The sequence below is a fragment of the Schistocerca gregaria genome, chromosome 4 (assembly GCF_023897955.1).
Source record: "Schistocerca gregaria isolate iqSchGreg1 chromosome 4, iqSchGreg1.2, whole genome shotgun sequence".
NCBI lineage: Eukaryota > Metazoa > Arthropoda > Insecta > Orthoptera > Acrididae > Schistocerca > Schistocerca gregaria.
Window position 1 is genome coordinate 255,800,201 of NC_064923.1, and position 22,672 is coordinate 255,822,872.

Sequence of the window (22,672 nt, forward strand, 5' to 3'; positions counted from 1 at the left end):
TAGGTGAAAAAAATGCTTTTTTTCTGGTTAAAATGACATGGAATGGCCCTATGTTATTTTTGTGTTCTTCGCCATTTGAGTCATTACCACAGTATTTCCCTTATTGTGATAGCTGTCAGATATACATTGATTTTGGAGGAAGGGGGCTGTACAGTGGGGATAGGGGGGTTTCTTTTTTATGTACTTTTGCAGTTAACTGTAATGTGAAAGCAGACATTCATTTTTTTTAGGTTAAATGTGAATTGTACGAATCATATTGCCCTGGCCCAACCAGTAGAAGTTTCTGGTGTGCAGAATAGATTCAAAGTTTTATGTAAGCACATTACAGTGAAGTAATTTAAATTTATGAATTATTATTTTTTTAGTACTACTTTAAATTATAATCAAAATTAGTTTAACAGAAACTTGAGTCATTTTATATTGGTTTAAGAATCTCAGTGTGGATATTCATCTGTAGGGCTGCTGACCAACAGAGAATTAAAAAAGAATTTAATTTCTATCCCTTCACAGATCTCAATATGTACTATTTTGTAGTAAATTATCATTTTGTCTGTCTTTCCAGGTGGGTTCCTGTGTATGCCGACAAAGAGAAGCAACTGGCAGTTATGTCAATAGGATTCCTTTTAAAAAATGACAATGATAGCATTGTATGGAGAGGACCAAAGAAAACAGGTGAGATATGCAGGCACACTGATGCTGTTACTTGTCTGTTGATTTCAGTGACTCACTGCATCCAGCACTTTCTCAACTTAGTAATACATCTCACACAATACTCCCATTTCACTGCGAAAGGAGCAGAGAAATAATGTCAAATTGAAACCTTTTGTGTCAGGGTAAGGTTTGCTAGAGCTTAGTTTGCAAAAGGCATAAATCTTGGTTAGAAAGCCAGTTCAACACACAGTTTGAATCATTTCGCATTGATAACTCCAGTGCATGACATACAGAGTTTGCTTTTTTAGTAAGTACAAAAGTGACAATTTTAAATTGTAAGACTGTCATTTAGGTAATATTATGTGACATATTATAAGGTTCATTCAAATAAACCTGGTCCGTGTTTCTGCCATTGCTTTAAACGTAACATGTTCTAATGTTTCTCGGGCGACAAGAGACAGTGTGTTATTGGGTTTCAAGGCACACACATCTCTCAATTCAGTTAACTTGCACGTTGTGTGTATCCGATCCTCTTCTCTGGGTAATCAGCTACGTTGATCTCCCACAAGCTTCTTTTCCAAAGACTATAGATGGTTAAGGGAATTTATTAAAATACTTCTCTATTCTTGAAATTGTTTTGGTACTCGTATAATACTTTTCAGTTCAATCACTATATATTTTCAACTTTCACATATAATAACTTCTGCAAGCTAACTTATTCCTTAAATGTTAGACTCATTTACTCATATTGAAATAGCATACGTGTGTCTTGCTTTGTTCGTAGCCAAAACATGAAACACTTCAAAAGTCTCTAGTCTCAAGCGAGTCCAATACATGAATGTGTGTACCACTCTATATTCAACTGTTCAGTAGTCGTTTTTACAATCATCACAGACACCAACACATCAAAGAATACGACATAATTATTCATTGAGTTCTCCTCACGTCTTCTGTTGCGCTGGCGGCAAACACTTGTCATCGTCAGTGACTTGCCCCTCTTACAACCTTCACATAGAAACATGTGGATCGGTAGAAACGTTCTCATCGGTTGAAGGCTGAGTGTTTCTAGAATTTACACTGAAATTCTTGAGACACTACAGTGGCACCACGTAACTGTGGCTGTTGTGGCGCCATCTATTCGTGGAGAGACTGATGTGTGTACACTTTTGATGTTGCCTAGTGCCAGTGTTGTTCCACACCAAAGAAAAGGTGGTCGGTGGTCATACAAGTTATTGTCCACTATCGAACATGCAGGCGAGTAAGCAGGAACAACAAAGTGCAATTCAATTTTTGTCAGCAGACGGAGTTGGAGGCCGTGAAATATATTGATGCATTAAGGCCATGTATAGTGAGTACAGTATGAGTCGTTCAAGTGTTGTGGAATGGCGCAAATGATTCCTGGAGGGGCACGAGTCACTGGAAGACGATGCTCATCCTGGACAGGCTCATCGTGTCATCACACTGGAAATGGTTGCGGAAGTGAGTGCTTTAGTCTTGGACATCCGCAGAATCACCATGGACGAGATCCATCGATTATTGGGTATTAGCGTGGGCCCTGCCCACACCATAATGAATCAGCACTTGAACTTTCGAAAAATCCGTGCGCAGTGGGTTCCCCACCAACCGACTGCCGAACATTGCTATGCTCAAATGGCACTGTCTTTCAGTCATCTGCAACGTTATCATGAGCAGGAATGCGGCTTTCTGCTGCTTATTGTCACAGGTGGTGAAACATGGTGTCACCATTTTGAACCAGAAAGTAAGCATCAGAGCAAGCAGTAGAAATATGCGACTTCACCACCTCCAAAGAAATCATAGAATGTGCACACCAGTTCTGGTTAAGTCATGATGTCCTCCTTTTTTGACTACAAGGGCCCACTGCTTGTCAAGTTCCCGTAACGGGAACCACCACCAATGGCCAGCGTTATCAAGCCGCTTTACAGAACCTTAGACAAGCCATCAAATTCAAACACCGAGGCATGTTGTCCAATGGCATTATTCTCCTGTGCGATAATGCCTGCCCACACAAGCCCAATGCGGTGGAGACGACATTGCTGCAGTTTTGGTGGAAAACGCTGGAACGTCCACCATATAGTGTTGACCTTTCACTGCGTGACTTTCATGTGTTTGGACCTCCAAAACAAGCTATTCGCAGACATCGATTCGCAATGGATGACAAAATGTGTGACTGGGTCCAGGCCTGGATCTGACAGCAGCCTACTAGCTCTTCGGGGATTGAATCTACTGGCTAGTGTGGCAATGGGGATAAATGTGCCAACAGTTTTGGCAACTATTTTTGAATATGTGTACTGTGTCAATAAAATCATTACCATTACCTTACACTATTAATGAGGTTTCATTTGACCTCATATTAAGGAAATGGGAGAGTAAAATTTTCCAAGAGTGAGCAGATATTATTATTCAATCATGTGGAAGTATCAACAAGTGCCAGCTGGTAACTGTAAACACTTCAGCTCCAACATTCTGTTGGGAATACAGCAAACTCGTCACTCTTGAGTGAGGCTGTGAGCGAGCTCAGCAGAAAATAATTAGAAGTGTGAGGACCAAACTGTCCTCATAAAATCGTGTAAGATACATTAGGTGGTACAGAACACCACCTAGCTGGGGTTTTACTAAATAGTAAATACACTGGAACAGATTCAATAAGTGAACGTAGTGGAAATGAAGACCTCTGATGACTCAAGAAGAGCAGAACTGATTCAGTCATTATGAATGATGTAGAGTAGAGCCTCTCCTCATAAAGTACTCCACACCCACTAGCCTAGAGCAATCGATCAGTAGGATGAATGGAGTTCATGTCATTCACACTTGATTCTCTGGTTGTGGTATGGTGACATGTTGCGTGTTTGACTGTTCTAGTGTTGGTCTTACACTTGCTGCCTTATGAGGAAAATGAGCAATCTGTAGCCATGGATAATGAAGTCCAGCATCCAGTACTGGTGTCAGCACAGCAGCCAACATGTTTGGTTAGTCCAGGGATCTACAATCATGGCTCTGGTCTAGGGAGGAAGCTACTCTAAAACTCCAGGATCACATGCATGGGACAGCCTACCATACCATGAACTGTTTCCCTTGTTGCTGGCTCACTCCTTGTAGCTGAATCTAAGTCTGAACCCTTCATGAGATCTGTCACCTGATCTAATGTCAGATGTACTTACTTTCACCCTCTTTTTTTTTTAAAAAAAAAAATAGTAATCTGGTAACCATGGTTGATTCTCTTGAAGTAGAGGTGCCTCTGAAATCCCGTGTATAGTTGAGGAAAGGCTTGACTTCATGTTCTGCCGCTGTTATTGGCACAAAAGAAGATAACATACTCATATCATGGAAAAGCACATCCACTACTTTCCTTTTACAAACACACATTTTCTTGAATGGGTGTTCAGATCTTTAGAGTTACTTGTGAATTAGAGTAGAACACACCTTTTCTTACTACATATGCCTTGAGGGCTCAACATGATGTGCCAGATGGCCTAAACCTTCGCTGATCTCTTTTCCACTGCCTCACCTTACCTTTTCCCTTCTCTTCTGTCCACATCACTTCTTCGTTGTCCATATCATGTATGGCCTTGTCCCCTTACCACACCACTGTTCCTCCTTCCACCCCCATTAGTCCAGGCAAATGATGCTCAAAAAAGCCAAATAGCGAAAAGTTTTGTAGAAGTTTTTTTGACAAGCCTTTGAGGGTGTTGAACACAATTTTTCGAAGTCTCACCAAAATTTCAGCCTGAAACGGGTTAGAAATGAAAAAAAGAAAAAAGAAAAAATGAACTTCTTCGATTTTTCACTTGTAACTCTGAAATGACACAATTTTCAGCAAAGTTGACTATTCATGAAAATAAAGACAATTAAAGTTCCTACAAAATACAGCTGAGTGACTTTCTTTTTGTCAGATCAGCCATAGTACATGAATTGTTTGTTGGTGCAATTTCAAAGCTTAGGACGTACCCCTCATGCCCTTACAGTAGTTTTTTTGCACATCCATTGTCGAATTCCATCCTCAAGTAGTATCATTATGTTATTGGAGTGGTTGATGGTTGACACTTGTCTTGGTGGAAGTATAAGATGTTTGTGAGATGCTAATCACCTCCCCCTCCTGACAGGTGGAAGGCTTGTCCTTTATGTTGGCCTCCTGTAGTGGCAGATGTTTGAGTTTGCCCTCAGATGGATGCTTAGAGCATATCTGCAGTCAGTAAATTCAGTTTAAGTGGATAAAATGTCGTCAATAATGAGTTCAAGTGGGACATGTTCTATGCGATGTTGTACGGTATCGGAGAAAAGTGTCATCACTTACACCAAAAATGGGCGTGAAGAATGCTCTTGAAACAAGTAAGAAGGGGAAGAATATGATAGCTGCCCTTAAAAGGGCAACATTTTCATTAAGGTTCATGAACCATGTCAAAGAAAATACACTAACGAAAAACTATAAGGGACATTCTAAAAGAAATGAACCGGAGGCATAATTACAGAAACCAAAACCTGTATGTTAGAAGTATTGACCCTGGCTGTTGAGACACTTGTCCCACTGTGATACAAGGTGGTGAATGGCTGTCTCATAATATTCTTGGGGCTGCGATATTAACCAGTTCCTCACGTACAGCTGGACGATGTAATCCAAGGTGAATCATTTGCCCCTCAGAGTCATTTTAAGGGTACCAAAAATATCATAATCAGAGGGAGAGAGGTCCAGACTGCATGGAGGGGGCTGAAAATTCCCATTTGAATTTCTGCGGGAATGCCACAACTGTGTTGGCCGTATGAGGCCTTGTATTGTCATGAAGCGGAATGACCTCACTGGTGAGATTGCTGGGTTGTTTTGATTTGATCACTTGGTGAAGGGTGGTCAAGGTTTGCGAGTAACGCTGGGCGTTCACTGTTGTCCCATGCTGCAGGAAGTGAATTAGAAGGGGGCAATCTGGGTCAAAGAAGAATGGCAGCGTAACCTTTCCTGCACTCATGTGGATGGCAAAGTCCAGCTGTAAGTGCAGAACTGGTTATCATTGCAGCCCCTGCAATTTTATGAGACAGCCATTCACTGCCTTGTGTCACAGTGGGACAAGTGTCTCAACAGCTAGGGTCAATATACAGGACTGGTTTCTGTTGTTGTGCCTTTGGCTCATTTCATTTTGAACGCCCCTTATAATTGTTTTGCAGGCTAAGAAGGCTGTGGCTGGTTGCAGCGGAAAAGATACTCGATCTGTTCAACCAGATTTTGATTTCAAAATCAACAATTTTTTGTGTGGGTTGGCTATTACACCAGAATTTATGGCTCAACAAAACAAGCTCCCAGCCAATCGTTGTAACCTAATGTATTTTATGCATTAGCTGCGGCTGCGATGGGCTGCTCTGAACCTTGCTGTGAGACGAAGCAATGATTTAGGACACTCAGTAATATGTTGAAATGCAACAGTTCCTGTCGTTGTTGCAGCAGATGCCCAGGATCAAATTTAACAGATGAAGGTCTTGCATGGGAATCCAAAGCAAGTTTTTTTGTGAGGGTGGGTAGGGGGTGGCAGGTCCATATGCCACAGAAATTGATAGTGCTATGCAGCAAATTTTCAACTAACTCAGTCAAAATAATGAGGAGTGTCAGTTTTACATTAAACTGTTAACAGAGCAGACCTGTGGTTACTACAATCAAGATTCAGAAAACTCAACTGTTGAAGTATGGAATTAATAAAGTGACTGCCTCATCTGCGGCGATATCAACTGTTGTTTGTTTCAAAAGCACTGAGGAGACAATTCTTACAGATAGGTGGTATCAGTCAAAAAGGTCATTTCCACAGGAAGTGTGTGTATGTATTGAAACAGCAGCACATATACATGGTGAAGATACCAATCGCACGCATATCACACAGCAAAATATCCCTCTCCAGACCAGTTCCTTGCAGAGATCGATATCCTCCTCCCTAATACTGTTCAAAATTTCATAAATCAACTAGCGATGCAGGAGAAGCAACAAAACTTCAATAAATGAAAGACCAAAAGTATGCTCACTGCGCACAGCACAATGGCAGTTGAGAGATTCAACTCTTTCTTGTCACCATTGCAAATTGGCCTGTCCACATTCGTGTATAAGGTGACTGGCTCTCTCAAACTACTTCATGTACTGTCTACTGTAAGACAAAGGATCAGTATGTTGTGAGGTGTTTGCAATGATACCAAAGGAACTGGAATTTGATCCATCCACATCATTTCAAGTTGTCTTCAACAATGTTGACTACAACACCCAAAAAATCACACGAAGGTAAGCCATATTTCAGATTGTTCTTGTTATAATTTTGCATTTTGAAATCTCATGACCAAGTTATTGTAACAAACACTGTACACTGGTTTCAACTCTAATTATTTACTTATCACCTGGCATGAACTGAAATTAGTCACCTTTTATCTTACTTAGCTGTAACGTAAATAAAATAGAAAGAAACTTCCACATGGGACAAATATATTAAAAACAAAGATTCCAAGACTTACCAAGCGGGAAAGCGCCGGCAGACAGGCACAATGAACAAAACATACGAACACACACACAGAATTACTAGCTTTCGCAACCGATGGTTACTTTTTCAGGAAAGAGGGAAGGAGAGGGAAAGACGAAACAATGTGGGTTTTAAGGGAGAGGGTAAGGAGTCATTCCAATCCCGGGAGCGGAAAGACTTCCTTTAGGGGGGGAAAAAAAGGACAGGTGTACACTTGCGCACACACACACACACACACACACACACACACACACACACACACACACACACACAGACACAAGCAGACATATTTAAAACCCACATCCTTTCGTCTTTCCCTCTCCTTCCCTCTCCTTCCCTCTTTCCTGAAGAAGCAACCATCGGTTGCGAAAGCTAGTAATTCTGTGTGTGTGTTTGTGTGTTTTGTTCATTGTGCCTGTCTGCCGGCGCTTTCCCGCTTGGTAAGTCTTGGAATCTTTGTTTTTAATATATTAGCTGTAACGTACCTACATATGTTCTCATTTTGCTGATGAATCAAGTAAAGACAGGGACATTAGTGCACAAAGCACGAAGAGGATGAAACTTCTTTGAATTTTTTTTTTTAATTCATTTATTAATGATATAATATTATGATAATTATTAGTATTGTTACCAGCTGCAAACTACATCATAATGATTGTCATTTACATAAATTATTTGAACACCTTTTGGTTGTAGGAATGGTGAAAGCTTTCATTTTGCCACTTCAATGAACATCACAGCATACTGCAAGATGAGGAGTTGGGTTTTAGTGGTGGTGCCTGAAGTGATGTTCAGACTAATTTTTTTTTTTCATGTTTGACCCACCTTCAGGCCTAAATTTTGGTGGGTCTTTGAAAATTTGGATTCAGCACCCTTGAAAACACATAGGAAGCTTGTCAGGAAAACTCCTACAAAACTTCCCTGTAAGAATTACCATTTGACTAAATTATGTGGACATTTGTCTCTCTCTCTCTCTCTCTCTCTCTCTCTTTCTCTTTCTCTCACCCCCCCCCCCCCAATCCCCCCTTTTCACCTACCCCTCTTCCTCCCTCTGTTTTCCTCTTTTCCATCCCTCTCCTTCTTTCTCTCTTCTTTCCCCGTCTCCCTCTTCATCTTCACATTCTTCTTCTTCTTCTTCTTCTTCTTCTCCTCTCCCACCTTTCCTCCTCCCTCCCCCCCTCCCTCTCTCCTTCTCCCATCTCCCTATCTCTTATATGCTCTACCCTCTGAATTCCTTTCGCCTTGTTGTGCAGCGACTGGATCACCTGTCGGAAGACCTACGCTGCACTATCCCATTACCCCCTCCCCCCATCTCACGCATCCTTCCCTATCCCCTCTCCACTTCCATCTGTCCAGGCACCTGCTATCAGTAATCAACAGTCAATCTTACCATAGCCACGGGTGTATGTGTTCGGGCACCAGTGTGTGTGTGTGTGTGTGTGTGTGTGTGTGTGTGTGTGTGTGTGTGTGTGTGTGTGTGTACTTCTGCTACAGAAAGAGCAAGAAGTGGAAAGCTAGTACAAATATTATTTTCTGTTATGTGTTTCTATGCACCACACATCAGTCAGTTGTAAGTGAGTGGCTTTTTTCTCTTTATTTTGCATAAATACGAGAATCAGAAATTGGGAAGAGGAACAAATGCCTTTTTCCTTCTGGCCATGATTAGGACATGCAAAACAGGTCACAAAAGCTAAATGCTTCACACTTCAGGTACAGAATCTACTCACTAAAAAAAGTAGAACAAATTGTAATAAGGAGCTCAAGTGCATTTTTAACCCAAAAACACAGTATTTCGCTTCCAAGCCAAAACATTTTCTCCTTGTCCCTGTATGTTAGATGAGTGGAGCTCAAACTTGTGAAGAAGTTCTGACACTAACTTGTCACTTTGTAAGAAAACACTAGAGAGTGACACACCTCAAACGAAATGTTGGTCTTCTTACACAGTTAATAAAATGTTGCTGGCTATTATGCTGTGGTCAAATAGATTTCATCTCTTTCAGTTATTTCATCCATTATCTTTTAGCAGAGCTACATAGAGCAAAGTAGATCTGCAAATTTTGAAGCCAGTGTAAGTTCATCATGTAAATGATATTGTTAATATTCCTGTTACTGCACCTGGTAACTTCATATTTTTGAAAATTGTTCATTCTTGTATACCTTTTCAACCATTTCAAGTATAATTAACTATTGACCGAAGACTGTGTAGTAATATTGATAAAGAAAAAAAGAAAAGAAGAGGAGGAGGAGGAGGAGGAGGAGGAGAAGAAGGAAAGGAAAACATTTGCAGGCAAGTCATGTAACGTACTTTTCATGTTTTTATTTGCAAACAAATATTAAGCAGCTCCGTAATATTTCCTTATCTTCTGCAGTAATAACCTGAAAAATTCTCGTGATACAGAAATAAAATTTTTGTGGGTTTATAATTTGCAGAAAATTGAAGAAAGTATGTATCTCATCTGAAAATATATCTCTGTCATCCTGAAGATTGACACAATTGGAATCCAAAGAAGCTTTTATATATCATCTCCAGACTGATGTTAATATCAGTACAGTTACATCATTGAACATGTTAGTTAGTAACACAAGTGAAATATTTAAATTTATTCCACCGTAATGCGTTTTACCAGATAGTTCCTCAGTTCGATCTCAAATATATATAATGCTACTTAAGGACTCACTTGTAAGCTATATAAATTTTTCAGGTACTCAACATATTGTCCTTTGATAAACTTACAAGGCCTTTGACTGGTATCAGCTTTTGACAAATGAGCAGAAATGTCTGTATCTCAGTAAAACAAGAGTTTTCTTAGTTCATGTACACACAGTGTTGTTTTATGCAAATGCAGCAGTTTCAAGAAATTTTACCAATGAAGGAAAAATATATTGCTACTGTAGGGGTTGCCCACTGTTCGGCTGGAAACCCCTGTTGTTTTGTCAGGGTGTAAACCAAGGGCCAATAAAACAATATTCAAAATTATTCCATTTATTACTCAGAATACAAGTCATTTTTGTGTCTTTTGCAATGATTGGTGGCTCCATAATCTGGAGAGGAATCCATTGAATGGAACAGCAGAGTCAAGGCTGCTGAGGATGCTGCATCAGCTCAGAGTGGAAGTCAGTGACATCAGGGTGCAGCAGTTTGCCACCCACTGGTGAGGTAGACACGCATCATCAGTAGCCCAACCTGGAGATGACAGTGACTGCAATGTGGGTGTTTGATTCGCATTCCACTTTGGGGGGGGGGGGGGGGGGGGGGGGTTGCTCAGTCCCTCCCAGACCACTGCCCACATTGTCCTATCATGTAGACCACAATTTCGGATGCTGTGGTAATGTGCTGGATGCTGAAACTGGCCCACCATTTGAGGTGTTATATGCCATTTAGACAAACAACATTTCACACTCCGTGTGCAGTAAAAGGAAAGATGATAGTGACAAAACAATATCAAGTAGGGAGTAAGTCACAGAATATATACTGTGCACGGGTGTTTGTTTTCGTTCGTGCAGACATTAAACATCAGGTGTGGAATATGAGAAAATGGCAAGGTACAATGACAAACAAATGGCTTCACTTGCTGTGGCTGGGACCTTTTACATTTTGGTATCCTGACTTGACCATCGAAGAGCATGTGTAATACGAAAACTTTTGTTCTACTCTAATTCACAAGTTGCTTTAATGGTTTGTACACCCATTCAAGAAAATATATGTTTGTAAAAGGAAAGTACTGGATGTGCTTTTTATGAGTAGAAGTTATCTTCTATTGTGCCAATAACAGCTGCAGCACACAAAGAAGTCAAGCCTTTCCTCAGCTACACATGGGATTTCAGAGGCACTACTTAGCAGGACCTCTACTTCTAGAGAATCAACTATGTTAACCAGACTTTTTTTTTTTTTTAAAAAAAAAGAGAGAAAGAAGTAGAAGAAAGGGGGTAAATACATCAGACATAACGTCAGGTGACTGATCTGATGAAGTGTTCGGAGTCAGCTTCAGCTATAAGGAGCGAGCCAGCCGCTACATAAAACCTTAAACCAGTGGTTCCCAACAGGTGGTCTGCGGACCCCAGGGGGTCCGCGAGCTATGCCAGACGGCTTTGCAAGATTATATCAGAATAAAAAATATGTTAAATATGTTTCGTATGATAAGATTTTTTGTTTTGGCCACTCAATATTTTTTCAATAATGAATATGTCAATTTTTTTTCTAAGTATCAAAAATAGAAAATGTGTAAAAACTCTCTTAATTTGGCTTTTTTAGGTACTTGATACTGTGATATGACAAGGTACCAATCATGCTCGATGAGGGAGTCCTCGGGAAAATTTTGTTGGGAACCTCTGCCTTAAACCCACAAGGGAAACAGTTCATTGAACTGTGACCACACCAGTTGTGCAGTACTCCCATTACTGTAGTTGAACCACATTCCATCACAAAAATAGTTGTTTACCCAATCTACATAAATCAGTAGACTTGAAGTTCATGTTGGAAAATTACTTTATTATGTTAACTAATCCTTCTGCCACTTCTTGGTAGAAGAACATTATAAGAAAATGAAAAGCACAATAATGTATACTTTTTACAGGATTAAGTTACTCAGATTAACCTGTTTTTGGCTTACAAGGCTGTCATCATACTTTGTAGCTCCTTTGAAGACGTTAGTCAGTCAATGTTCGTAAAAAATATTGGAAAAGATGTTTCTCGTCTAGACTGAGGCACAAAAACACAGTAAATGATATCTTTGACAGTGTGGTGGTAACGGAATTTAAAAAGTAAAAAGTTGAACAATAAATAAATGTAAAAGAAGCAAACTAGGAAAAACATTAACACTGAACTTGAAAAACAGTTCCTATGTAACAGTTTACAATAAACAAACAAACCTGTGAAAATAAACTTAGTACTTGACTTACACGAGGTATTAGCACATGGAAATTGATCCAGAAATGAAGTGAAAGAAAGAATTAATAATTGTAACAACAGGATTGTCAAGTACATAAACAGTCACAGTAAAATAAAAAGAAATGAATAAATACGTGTACATGGAGTAATAGGAAGTAACAGTGTTAGAAGTAATAGAAAACAGCAATTATGTGAATTTTAGAAAAGGGGAAGTATTAAGCTTTGTTTGTCATTTAAGATTAAATCAAGACTGTGGACTAGATATTTTTTTATTTCCAGGGCTTCTAATAGATTAAGTTTTTATTCTTTGCTTGCTAAGTGAAGACATGAGACTGACTAGTAGTTGTGGCCCTCACTCGGTACATGTCAAGCAAATGTGGGGTCATGATTCTGCAAACTCTAGCTGCATTCATGTTCAGCCAGTCTAGTTGCTATATCTCTGCCTGATTGATTAGTGTGAAACTTATCACAGTTAGGATACAACAATTTTTATACCCCATTGTTGGCTAATAATTGGGTTCTATTTTTGCTACTGAACATACACTGGCTTGTGGTGTTCTTCACAGAGTAGGAAATCCTATAGTTGCAGGTTTACAGCGTTTTTGCTACAATCTGTGATGTCTATCTTGGGTATGATATTCTACACCATTTACTGCAGGCAGTGGAAGAGGCAGCAGAGAGAGCATAGAGGAGGGATAAAATTTTCAGATTTTGTTTTGTATGCAAGATGTGGTCAATCATGACAGTATTGTAGCCACTGGTTGAAGCAATAAATTTTATTGTGTCTAACTCTGCTTTGACATCTTTGGACATGGGAACACATACAAGATTGTCTACCATTGAGTGGAAAGCTGCGTCTTTGTGCGTTCCCGGGTTTTGTGAAGAAGAAGGTGTTACTTTGTCTGTAGATTTTCTATAAATTTTGAAACATTGTGTTTGTTTAATTATGTCAATGGTGAGATTTAGGAAGTTTATGGATTTGTTGCCAGTCTTCTTTGTTAACAGATTATTAATATGTTGACAAAAGGTGTTGAGGTCTCTTGTAGTTTTTGCCCACGCGTTCGAGTGCGAGCGCGCGCGAGGCCCCCCCCCCCCCCCCCCCCCCCACACACACACACACCATCTACATATGTGAACATTTAAAGGCAGAGTTAGACACAGTATAATTTATTGGCACAACCAGTGGCTACAAATCTGTAATGACTGACCACACCATACATAGGAAACAAAAATTGAAAATTATGATCCTCCTCTATGTTCCCTCTGCTGGCTCTTCCACTGTCTGCAGGAAGTGGTGTACAACACTGTGCCCAGGACAGGTATCACGGATTGTAGCGAAAACACAGACATCCTGCAAGTACAGGATTTTCTACTATGAGATGAACACCACAGCCCAGTGTATTTTCAATAGCAAAGACCCAATTACTAGCCAACAGTGGGGCATAAAAAATTACTTATTATAATCAGGATAAGTTTTATATTGGTCAGTTAGGCAGAGACACAGCGACACTGTTGGCTGAACATGAACACGACTGGACATTGCAGAATTAAGACTCCACATTTGCTGAGCATGTACTGAATGATAGCTGCAACTACCAGCCACTGTCACATGTGCTTCACTTAGCAAACAACGTCCAAAAACTCAGCCTGTTGGAAGTCCTGGAAATTAACAAACGTCTGGCCCACAGTCCTGATTTAATCTTAAGTGACCAAAAACACAGCTCAATAATTTTTGTATTCCAAATTTTACATTATCAACTGTTTTCTACTACTTCCAACACAGTCTGTACCATCCTGTTCCTCCATTTTCATGTATTTATTCATTTCTTCTTATTTTATTGTGATTGCCTATATACTTAATATATTCTGTTATTACAGTTGTTAATTCTTTCTTTTACTCAGTTTCTGTATACTTTCCATGTTTAATATCTCTTGAAGTTGTCTTTTCAAGTACTAATTTTACTTTATTTTAATGGGTTTGTTCGTTCAGTGTAAACAGTTATGTAGACACTGTTTCTTGAGTTTAATGGTAATGAGTTTCCTGGTTTATGCCCTTTATATTTATTAGTTGTTCAACTTTTTACATTTCAAGTTGCATTGCCACCATACTGTTGACGGTGGTATTTCAAGTTGCATTGCCACCATACTGTTGACGGTGGTAGTTAAGTCAGCTAAAGTCTGTTAATGACCTTGTGAGCTGAAAACTGGTTAGCTTGAATAAATTGACCCTGTAGAACACTTGTGATGCATTGCTTTTCATTAGTGATCACTTTATTTCCACTCTTGATTACAGAACATGTGATGTCTCGTAAGATACTATCATGAGATGTTTATCCAGAAACTTCATTTAAGAGTGTGCCTAATTGTACATCCAAACTTGATATTCCCTCGTTCGCTGTTGTTAATTTTGGGTTCATGGAATCCTCCATCCAGTGTATTCCTTGAAGCTGCATTTGCTCCGACATCATAACATCAGCTACTGTGTCCCAACACTGCCCATAGCCCAACGAATATCTGAAACAGAAGGTACACAAATAAAGGTGAGACAAGTGTTGCTTACAATACATAAATAAAACATGAACACACAACACATCATCTTACATAACATTAATCAGTACAAGAGTGACACTATAACTTGATACTTGATATGTTTACTCATTCATAAATGACATTGAGGGAGCAGAAATTTCAGTGTAATAACATTCGCAAATATTTCAAGGATTCTTTACTATCAAAGTTTCTGCATCCTTTCACTGCATTTGCTTTGGATAGCTCACAATTACCAACATTTAATGTATAATAAAACACAAATAATTACAAATACAAAAACAATTCAGTAGATTATATCACTTTTTGATGCTTGTTATAGATAGTGTGAAAAATGCAGGAGGTGCTTTCTCTAAGCAAACTGGAAACACGACATTTCAGTTGCAGTGCCTGTCACCTGGATTCTGAAGCCACCCTCAGTTGCAAAAGTAGTTTGTAGGAGCAATGTAGCATTGTTTCAAGAGGACAAGTAGGACTTACCATTTATAGTCTTCTGCTTAAAAGTGATAGAGTTTCTCTGGTTTGGAAATTTATCAATGGACATGGCTGCAGATTTCTGAATCCATGGAATAGAGTAAAGACCTGTAGAACTCCAGTTGGTAGGTTGGGAATAGAGTAGACAGTGGAAGCAGCTCCTTTGCAGCACAGTACATGCATATGTGTAGGATGCAAAAAAATTTATTTTTTCCAGTAGGCAAAAAATTTGAAGTCTTATGATGAATCTACAAATAGATGGAGTAAAATCAAATGGCAAACAGAGAATAGAGACTGAAAATTGCAAGAGTCTGTACAGTTAACTGCTGAAGCATTCGTAACTAAATTCCAAAATTCACTGCTCTACAGGTAGTTGTCATGCTCAAATTATACTCTGAACAAGGTGAATGAAGCCTGAAGAATTATTTAATGAGATATAGAACATATATTCAAAAGATGAGATAGTTAAAAAAAGGGGGGGAGAATCCATTGCAATGAACAAAAACATTATGTTTGATATACTACAAAATTCAGTCTGACTGCAAATTTATCAAGAAATGAATAACCAACAGGGGTGCACTCAAATTAGTCATAAGTTGCTTTAACTTGTCACCTGATTCTGCTGCACTAGTTGCAGAATCAACCGAAGAAAGTCTGACTTCCACAGTTAGAAAGTACCTAGTTATGCACTAATAGTTGGAGGAGACTTTAACTTCCCTAGTATACAGATTGGAGCAGAACTCCACCAACAAACTTCCAGAAGTTGTTCAGGGATACCTTCTAAGTATTTTGCAATAAGGGCCCTATGGTCTGGTGACTCATTCCAGAATAATGTTGTCACAGTCACCCTTGTTTCTGAGAAATCATCTTCACAACCATAAAGAAGCCTGTAATATGCAATAACCAAAATGTACAATACACAGCACAGAGTAATGTGACAACCCTCAGACGAAACACTTCTATCACACTGTGTAACATCCATTATGTCAGTGTACAGTACAGTGCATACCAAATCCAGAGCTGTTCCCTTACACATATTGTACAGAATGTTGACCACCATAATCACACCAGAGCACACAAAAACCCACTACTGACTGCCTTACATGCTTAAGAATCCCAGGAATTTGATGTACTGGTATCACAGCTGTGGTGACCATAGCAATGAAGATCATGTAAATATCAAATGGAGTATCGAAATGAAGTGAATGGAACATGTTTGTTTCCATGATGAGACACACGGCACATACTGTTGACATTTACACTGTTGTGCAAATATTTTCAGTGCATTGCAGATACAAAGATAATCAGGGGTTAACTCTGTAACAAGCTTTTGGAGACCATGTTTCCCTTGTGCAAAAATACTCAGAAGGTGTCGCTGAACAACCTCTTAAATTTTGTCAGTGGGATTCTTGTTCTCCCAGTAGATTTGGATTTGTACTCATTCATTGGTTGAATCAATGCACTCTCATGAAGTATCCCTAATGTTGGTCAAAAAATTGTCTTGAGTTAACTATTTCCACATCCCAAATGATACACATTTATTTTAGGTCTAATTGCTATAGATAGACTTTACATTATAGACAGCAGCAGTAAAGAGAAAGGTGTTAATGATCACAGCATAGTTATAACCATGCTGGCTGCTAAAGTTAGTAAATCCATTGAAAGCAACAACAGCTTTTATGCTTTGCATTGCAGATAAGTAGTCATTAGAATTCTACTTACAAAATGATTTGACATCATCTAATTCAAATACGTAGGACCTGGGAAACACACACCCTGCTTTAGTTACATTTGAAAGATGCTGAGGACTGATACTGTGGATGGGGGGGGGGGGGGGGCAGAAATGCCATCAGGCAGATTTAGTAGAATTTCATGTCTGTATGGTGAGCTGTGTATGTCACATGTAACAGCTTACAGTATTGTATATGAACAAAAGGTCTTTGTGAGAATCTGGGAAAATTATACCCCTATTGTAATGCCACTAAGCAGGTAAAATTGCCTATTCAGTCACTCTGTCTAATGTAGAAACAGAAGACTGCAAAAAAAGTCTAAACTTTTTCATTTCAAATATCATTCCCACAAAAAAGTGCGTTAGAGATCTTTGGTATCCTATCCTAGCTTCTTAGGTCCAGGTTCCATATAATGTGATATTTGTTACTGGCATAATTAAATCTACTCTTCACAGAGTTCAGCCCATGGAAGTCAATGGACTGTGGACGGAATGTAAGTGATCCTGTGTGATGAACAAACCACTTCTGCTCTCCTTTCAGGCTGCAAAAAATCTTAAGAACTGTAATCTCTGTAGTCTGTTTATGCTGTGTCATGAGCCACAGAAATAACAGTTTATTGAAAACACACATACCATCCAAGAGGGATTTGTACCAGTGACATAAAGATGCCTTCCAGCCTCTTGTGGTTTACTTCCATGTGATTTGGTGGGTAGGTAATGTTATGGCTTTGGGCATTTTTTTTTATTTTAAAAGTGTGTATAATCATAATGGTTTGTTTCACAATGATTAATAACACATATTTTGTTGAAATTGTGTCAAAAGCTTTCTCAGACTGTGTGAATTCCAGGCAGAATGATAATTCATACTGATTGATCTGCTTTGTGATTTCATTCACCTTCTGCAAATGATTCATTTTGCAGCATTCATTAGTAAAATCAGCTTTTTCACTTTACCTGACTAAAATTTTTTCTATGCAATAGGTGATACTTCCTGTGAATGTCTTGTACATTGAGAGAAGGCTATTAGACAAGACCAAAACAGCTATGGATGTGTCTTCTTTCATGTAAATGCTGTATTCTTCTGCGAGCATACTATAAGTAATTTCCTTTTATATTACCTTTGCCCCTCCTTCATCCTCAGCCATTTTTACGGCTATCTCCCAGCACCTTTCCTTTTGTTGCACCTCAAATGACTGAGTGTACATCAACTGACATTATTTGTGGAATGTCATTTTTAACTCTGTGTGTTTCCAGTTAATATCTTGAATTAAAAAAAAACTGTTTAGTACACTGATACTCTTGTACAATTTTCTCTTTTTGCAGCTGTACACTAGTGATATTTTATTGTACCAGCACAATTTTTTCCCCTCTTTTCCTTCTGCTTGATCGTGCAGTTTTCTATGCTTTTCACTAGCATATTTGCAGAGTGGACTCTGAAATATCAGTCAAGTTTCAGATTTTATCAGCAAACATAGAGGTTAAGTTTAATTATGACAACTTATCTTTGATGTTGATAATACATTTTAGTATCTATGAATCTCCCTTCTCTCTTCACAGCAATGATAAAACAGTTCCTGACTGATGTATTTTGGGAGGACATAGATTATTTAATAATTGACACTCCACCTGGAACTTCAGATGAGCACATAACTGTCATGGAAAACCTGAGGTCAGTATTAAAAATTGTCATTGTAAATATTTTTTCATTACAGCAAATGAGATGGTAAACAGTTGCTGAGTGGTTTATTGCCATGATCTTCAATCTCACCTAACAGCATGATGTCTGCTGTTTATTTTGAGGGGAAAAATTCATAAAGCTGTTGTACAAACATATTGAAAAGTATGGGTTTATATTTTATGAGGCTTTTCACCATTTCCTCAAGGAATCTCTCAACTGCATTGCTGTTTAGTATATTTCTCTTTATTGGAACATATTAAATCCTAAAGAAGTAATTTGAGACAGAAGGGAAAGTAATGACATTAAGTTTTCATAGTAGAGGTGAAAGGTGTTGTTTCTGCTTGGAACAGGTAATGTTAGTATATGTCCTCTCATCAGTTATGCCATTTGAGGTCAGACCTGGTGTAATAAGAAATTGTATGTTGATCAAAATTATTTATGTATATATAAATATGGTAGGAAACATACGATAGAGTGTAAATAATTTAGGAGTGAAGTAGATGACTCATTGAATTGCAGAAACATAGAGTCCTTGTCAGACTTAAACAACAGAGAGAGAAAATTAGGTGGGATTGCATTTCAGCTGGCAGACTAGGGTGCAGTGAGGGTTGTGTCGGATGTTACAGGTGGAAGGAGAGGGGGATGGGAGGTTGGAAGAGGTGTTGGGGATGGATAGCTGTAGTATCTTAAAAGGATACTGTATACTGAATGGAAAAAGTGTGACTGTAATGAATAACTAAGGTTTTTTTTTTTAACTTACTTGTGTGTTCTTTAAATTATTAGTCTTCAATATAATATTCCCATCTGACCCTATAACATTACTGAGCTGTTGAAAGTAGAAAAATAATGCATTTATTTGTTTTTTTTTAATATATTTAATTTATACTTGCTTCAGACATTTTTGTAAGTAGATTTAAAACCCAAAAGGTCTCATTTGTGTACCTAACAAACAATTTACGTTTCAACTTGGAACATAATTCAAATGTTTATCAGTTGAGAGGCACTACTCTTCTTCTTATTCTTCTTCTCCTTCTTTCTCTTTTCTCTTCTTCTCCTTCTTCATCTCTGTGTGGTTCTTGATAACAACAGATTCGGTGACCGATGGATTGGTAGAGGCGGACCAATTCCATGGCCTCCACGCTCTCCTGACCTCAACCCTCTTGACTTTCATTTATGGGGGCATTTGAAAGCATTTCCGGACACATGTCCACATAACATATTTTCTTTCTTTGTGTGTGAGGAATGTTTCCTGAAAGTTTGGCATGTCTTCACATGCCTTCCGTATCAGCGATGATAACCTGGAATCTGAGTTGGATTTCTTAAAGAAGACAATAAAGGCAATTGGCTATGGTAGTTGTTCAATCGACAGGGCTTTTAGGCAGAATATTAATCACACTAATAATATTGACGAGGAACTGCCTTCTCACTCTGTTAGGTTACCATTTGTTTCTAGGGTCACTGACCACATAAGCAGAATTCTAAAGAAAAATGGTATCCAGGCATCTTTCTTCAGTGAAAACAAAATAAAAGATTTTTTCCAATGAAAAACAGATGCACCTGATTGCCTCCACAATGCAGGCAAGTGACATGTTTCTGCGGCAAAGTGTATATAGCTGAAACAGGAATAACTGTTAAAGGACACATTAAGGAACACAAACGGAACATGTGGCTAAAACAGAGTGTAAAATTGGCAGTAGCAGAACATCATGAGGATTGTGGCTCTGGCATCAATTTTAATAACATACATGTGCTGGCTATGGAACTTACCATTTATAGAAGAAAGGTCTGAGAATCAGTTGAAATTTCCAAAAATGCATGTAATTTCAAGAGAGAAGACAGCTTTAGGCTTCCGGCATCACGGCTCTCCGCCATCAAGGATGTAAATATGCAGTCGCAGTGTGCTAGCGATATAAACAATGTGCTGCAGCTCGCCTTGGTGGACAATAATAATTTGGGTAAACATTCCCCCTCTCTTCCTCTGTCTGTTTTGCATCTAGCCAATTATGATGGCGAACCAATAGCAGCAGGAGGAATTTCAACCAATAATCCTACTTCAGCATAAGTGTGGAATAGTGCCTTCCTATCCAATGACGATGGGCCACAAATCGTATCCATAATAGTTTAGCCAAAGATGCCCCTTCTTCTAATTCAGCACAGGAGTATTAGCCGGTGATGATGGCCCACAAATAGTGGCCACAGAAATTTTAACCAGGTCTCTGACAGTGTTCTATCAATAGCGGACACTGGAACATCCTGAAGAAGATTTCAGCAGAGGGGTCGAAATTTTGATTATTATGATGCGGCTTAACAACTCAGAAATTTTGTCTTTAAAGTTAAAACTTGTTTCTGGAGGATAACCAGCTAACACTGATACATCCCAGGCCCATATTCATCTTGGTTATGATGATGATGTTCTCCCTCGCTCGCTCGCTCCCTCACTCACTCACTCACTCACTCACTCGCTCATTCACTCACTGAATATCAAGAGCTCAGATGGAAACCCAGTTCTAAGCAAAAAAGGGAAAGCAGAAAGGTGGAAGGAGCATATAGAAGGTCTATACAAGAGCGATGTACTTAAGGACAATATTATGCAAATGGAAGAGGACGTAGATGGGGATGAAATGGGAGGTATGATACTGTGTGAAGAGTTAGACAGAGCACTGAAAGACCTGGAAGAGCAGTTGAATGGAATGAACAGTGTCTTGAAAGGAGGATATAAGATGAACATCTACAAAACCAAGATGAGGATAATGGAATGTAGTCGAATTAAATTGAGTGATGCTGACAGAATTGGATTGGAAATGAGACACTTAAAGTAGTAAAAGAGTTTTGCTTTATTTGGGGAGCAAAATAACTGATGATGGTCGAAGTAGAGAGGATATAAAATGTAGACTGGCAATGGCAAGGAGAGAATTTCTGAGGAAGAGAAATTTGTTGACATCGAGTTTAGATTTAAGTGTCAGGAAATCATTTCTGAAAGTATTTTTGTGAAGTGTGGCCGTGTATAGGAGTGAAACATGGACGATAAACGGTTTAGACAAGAATAGAATAGAAGCTTTCAAAATGTGGTGCTACAGAAGAATGCTGAAAATTAGATGGGTAGATCATAACTAATGAACAGGTACTGAATAGAATTGGGGAGAAGAGAAATTTGTGCCACAGCTTGACTAGAAGAAGGGATCGGTTGGTAGGACATGTTCTGAGGCATAAAGGGATCACCAATTTAGTATGGGAGGGCAGCGCAGAGGGTAAAAATCGTAGAGGGAGACCAAGAGATGAATACACTAAGCAGATTCAGAAGGATGCAGGTTGCAGTAGGTACTGGGAGATGAAGAAGCTTGTACAGGATAGAGTAGTATGGAGAGCTGCATCAAGCCAGTCTCTGGAATGAAGACGTTAAAGCTCTTTGCATATTTAGCAAACCAGGTATTGCCATCAATTTCATAGACAACCAGGCATTACTGTCAATTCTATAGCTTTATGCCTTGACATTGTACCATAATTGATTCTTACCAGAGCGTCCAGCACACCAATTTTCAAAGTATTTAGTCCTGCTGGAACAGTTTTCCAATCAGTTCACATATAGAGTCATTAAAATTCTCATTTTATTTTGAATCATACCATGTAAATACTTCTCTGATAATCTTGTGTCCCTAAGATCCCTACACATAGATTTTACAACTTCCATTGCAGTGAATGGCAAAAAATGCAAATGTTTTTGTAGCTATTATCTTGAGTAATAGCTCTCTGGTAGCCACACAGTGACTCACTGCCACGTGGGCAGAGTGCATGATACGGGCAGTTACCTAAGAATAATTTATGAAAGATAGTGTCCCATACTGCCATTCTCAAAGGATATAATTTGATATATTTTAAAACATTTCGACTGCTACATAAATTTCCTGAAGCTTTTGGTAGAGAACCTTAGAGAACTCTCAGATAATTCCATTACTTCACTGGAAACACAAATGTTTGCCACAAAATAATGACTAAACTCTCTGTGTAAACAAAAGTGTAGCAATCATAATGCTTTTGCTGACAAGAGACTAAAAATTCATAAAAAGCAAATGAGTGAGAACCAAATTCTGTTTTTAACAGAGCTGTCGGCATTACATGGGGACATCATCATGGTTGCAGCCACTTTTAAATTCCTTTAATTTTGGGGATTCTGTGGTCAAACTTCTTCAAAGTAAACTTCTTCTTTTTCA

The 22,672-nt window shown here is 38.8% G+C and overlaps 1 protein-coding gene across 2 annotated transcripts in view; it reads left to right on the forward strand.

Moving 5' to 3' along the window:
- The window catches only part of LOC126267023 (cytosolic Fe-S cluster assembly factor NUBP2 homolog), a 62,890-nt gene that overhangs the window by 26,393 nt on the left and 13,825 nt on the right, over positions 1-22,672 (forward strand). For both annotated transcript variants that reach the window (XM_049971796.1, XM_049971798.1), the window contains exons 3-4: positions 563-672; positions 18,344-18,455. In XM_049971796.1, coding sequence (XP_049827753.1) covers positions 563-672; positions 18,344-18,455 — 222 coding nt within the window. The remainder of the gene's footprint in view (positions 1-562; positions 673-18,343; positions 18,456-22,672) is intronic.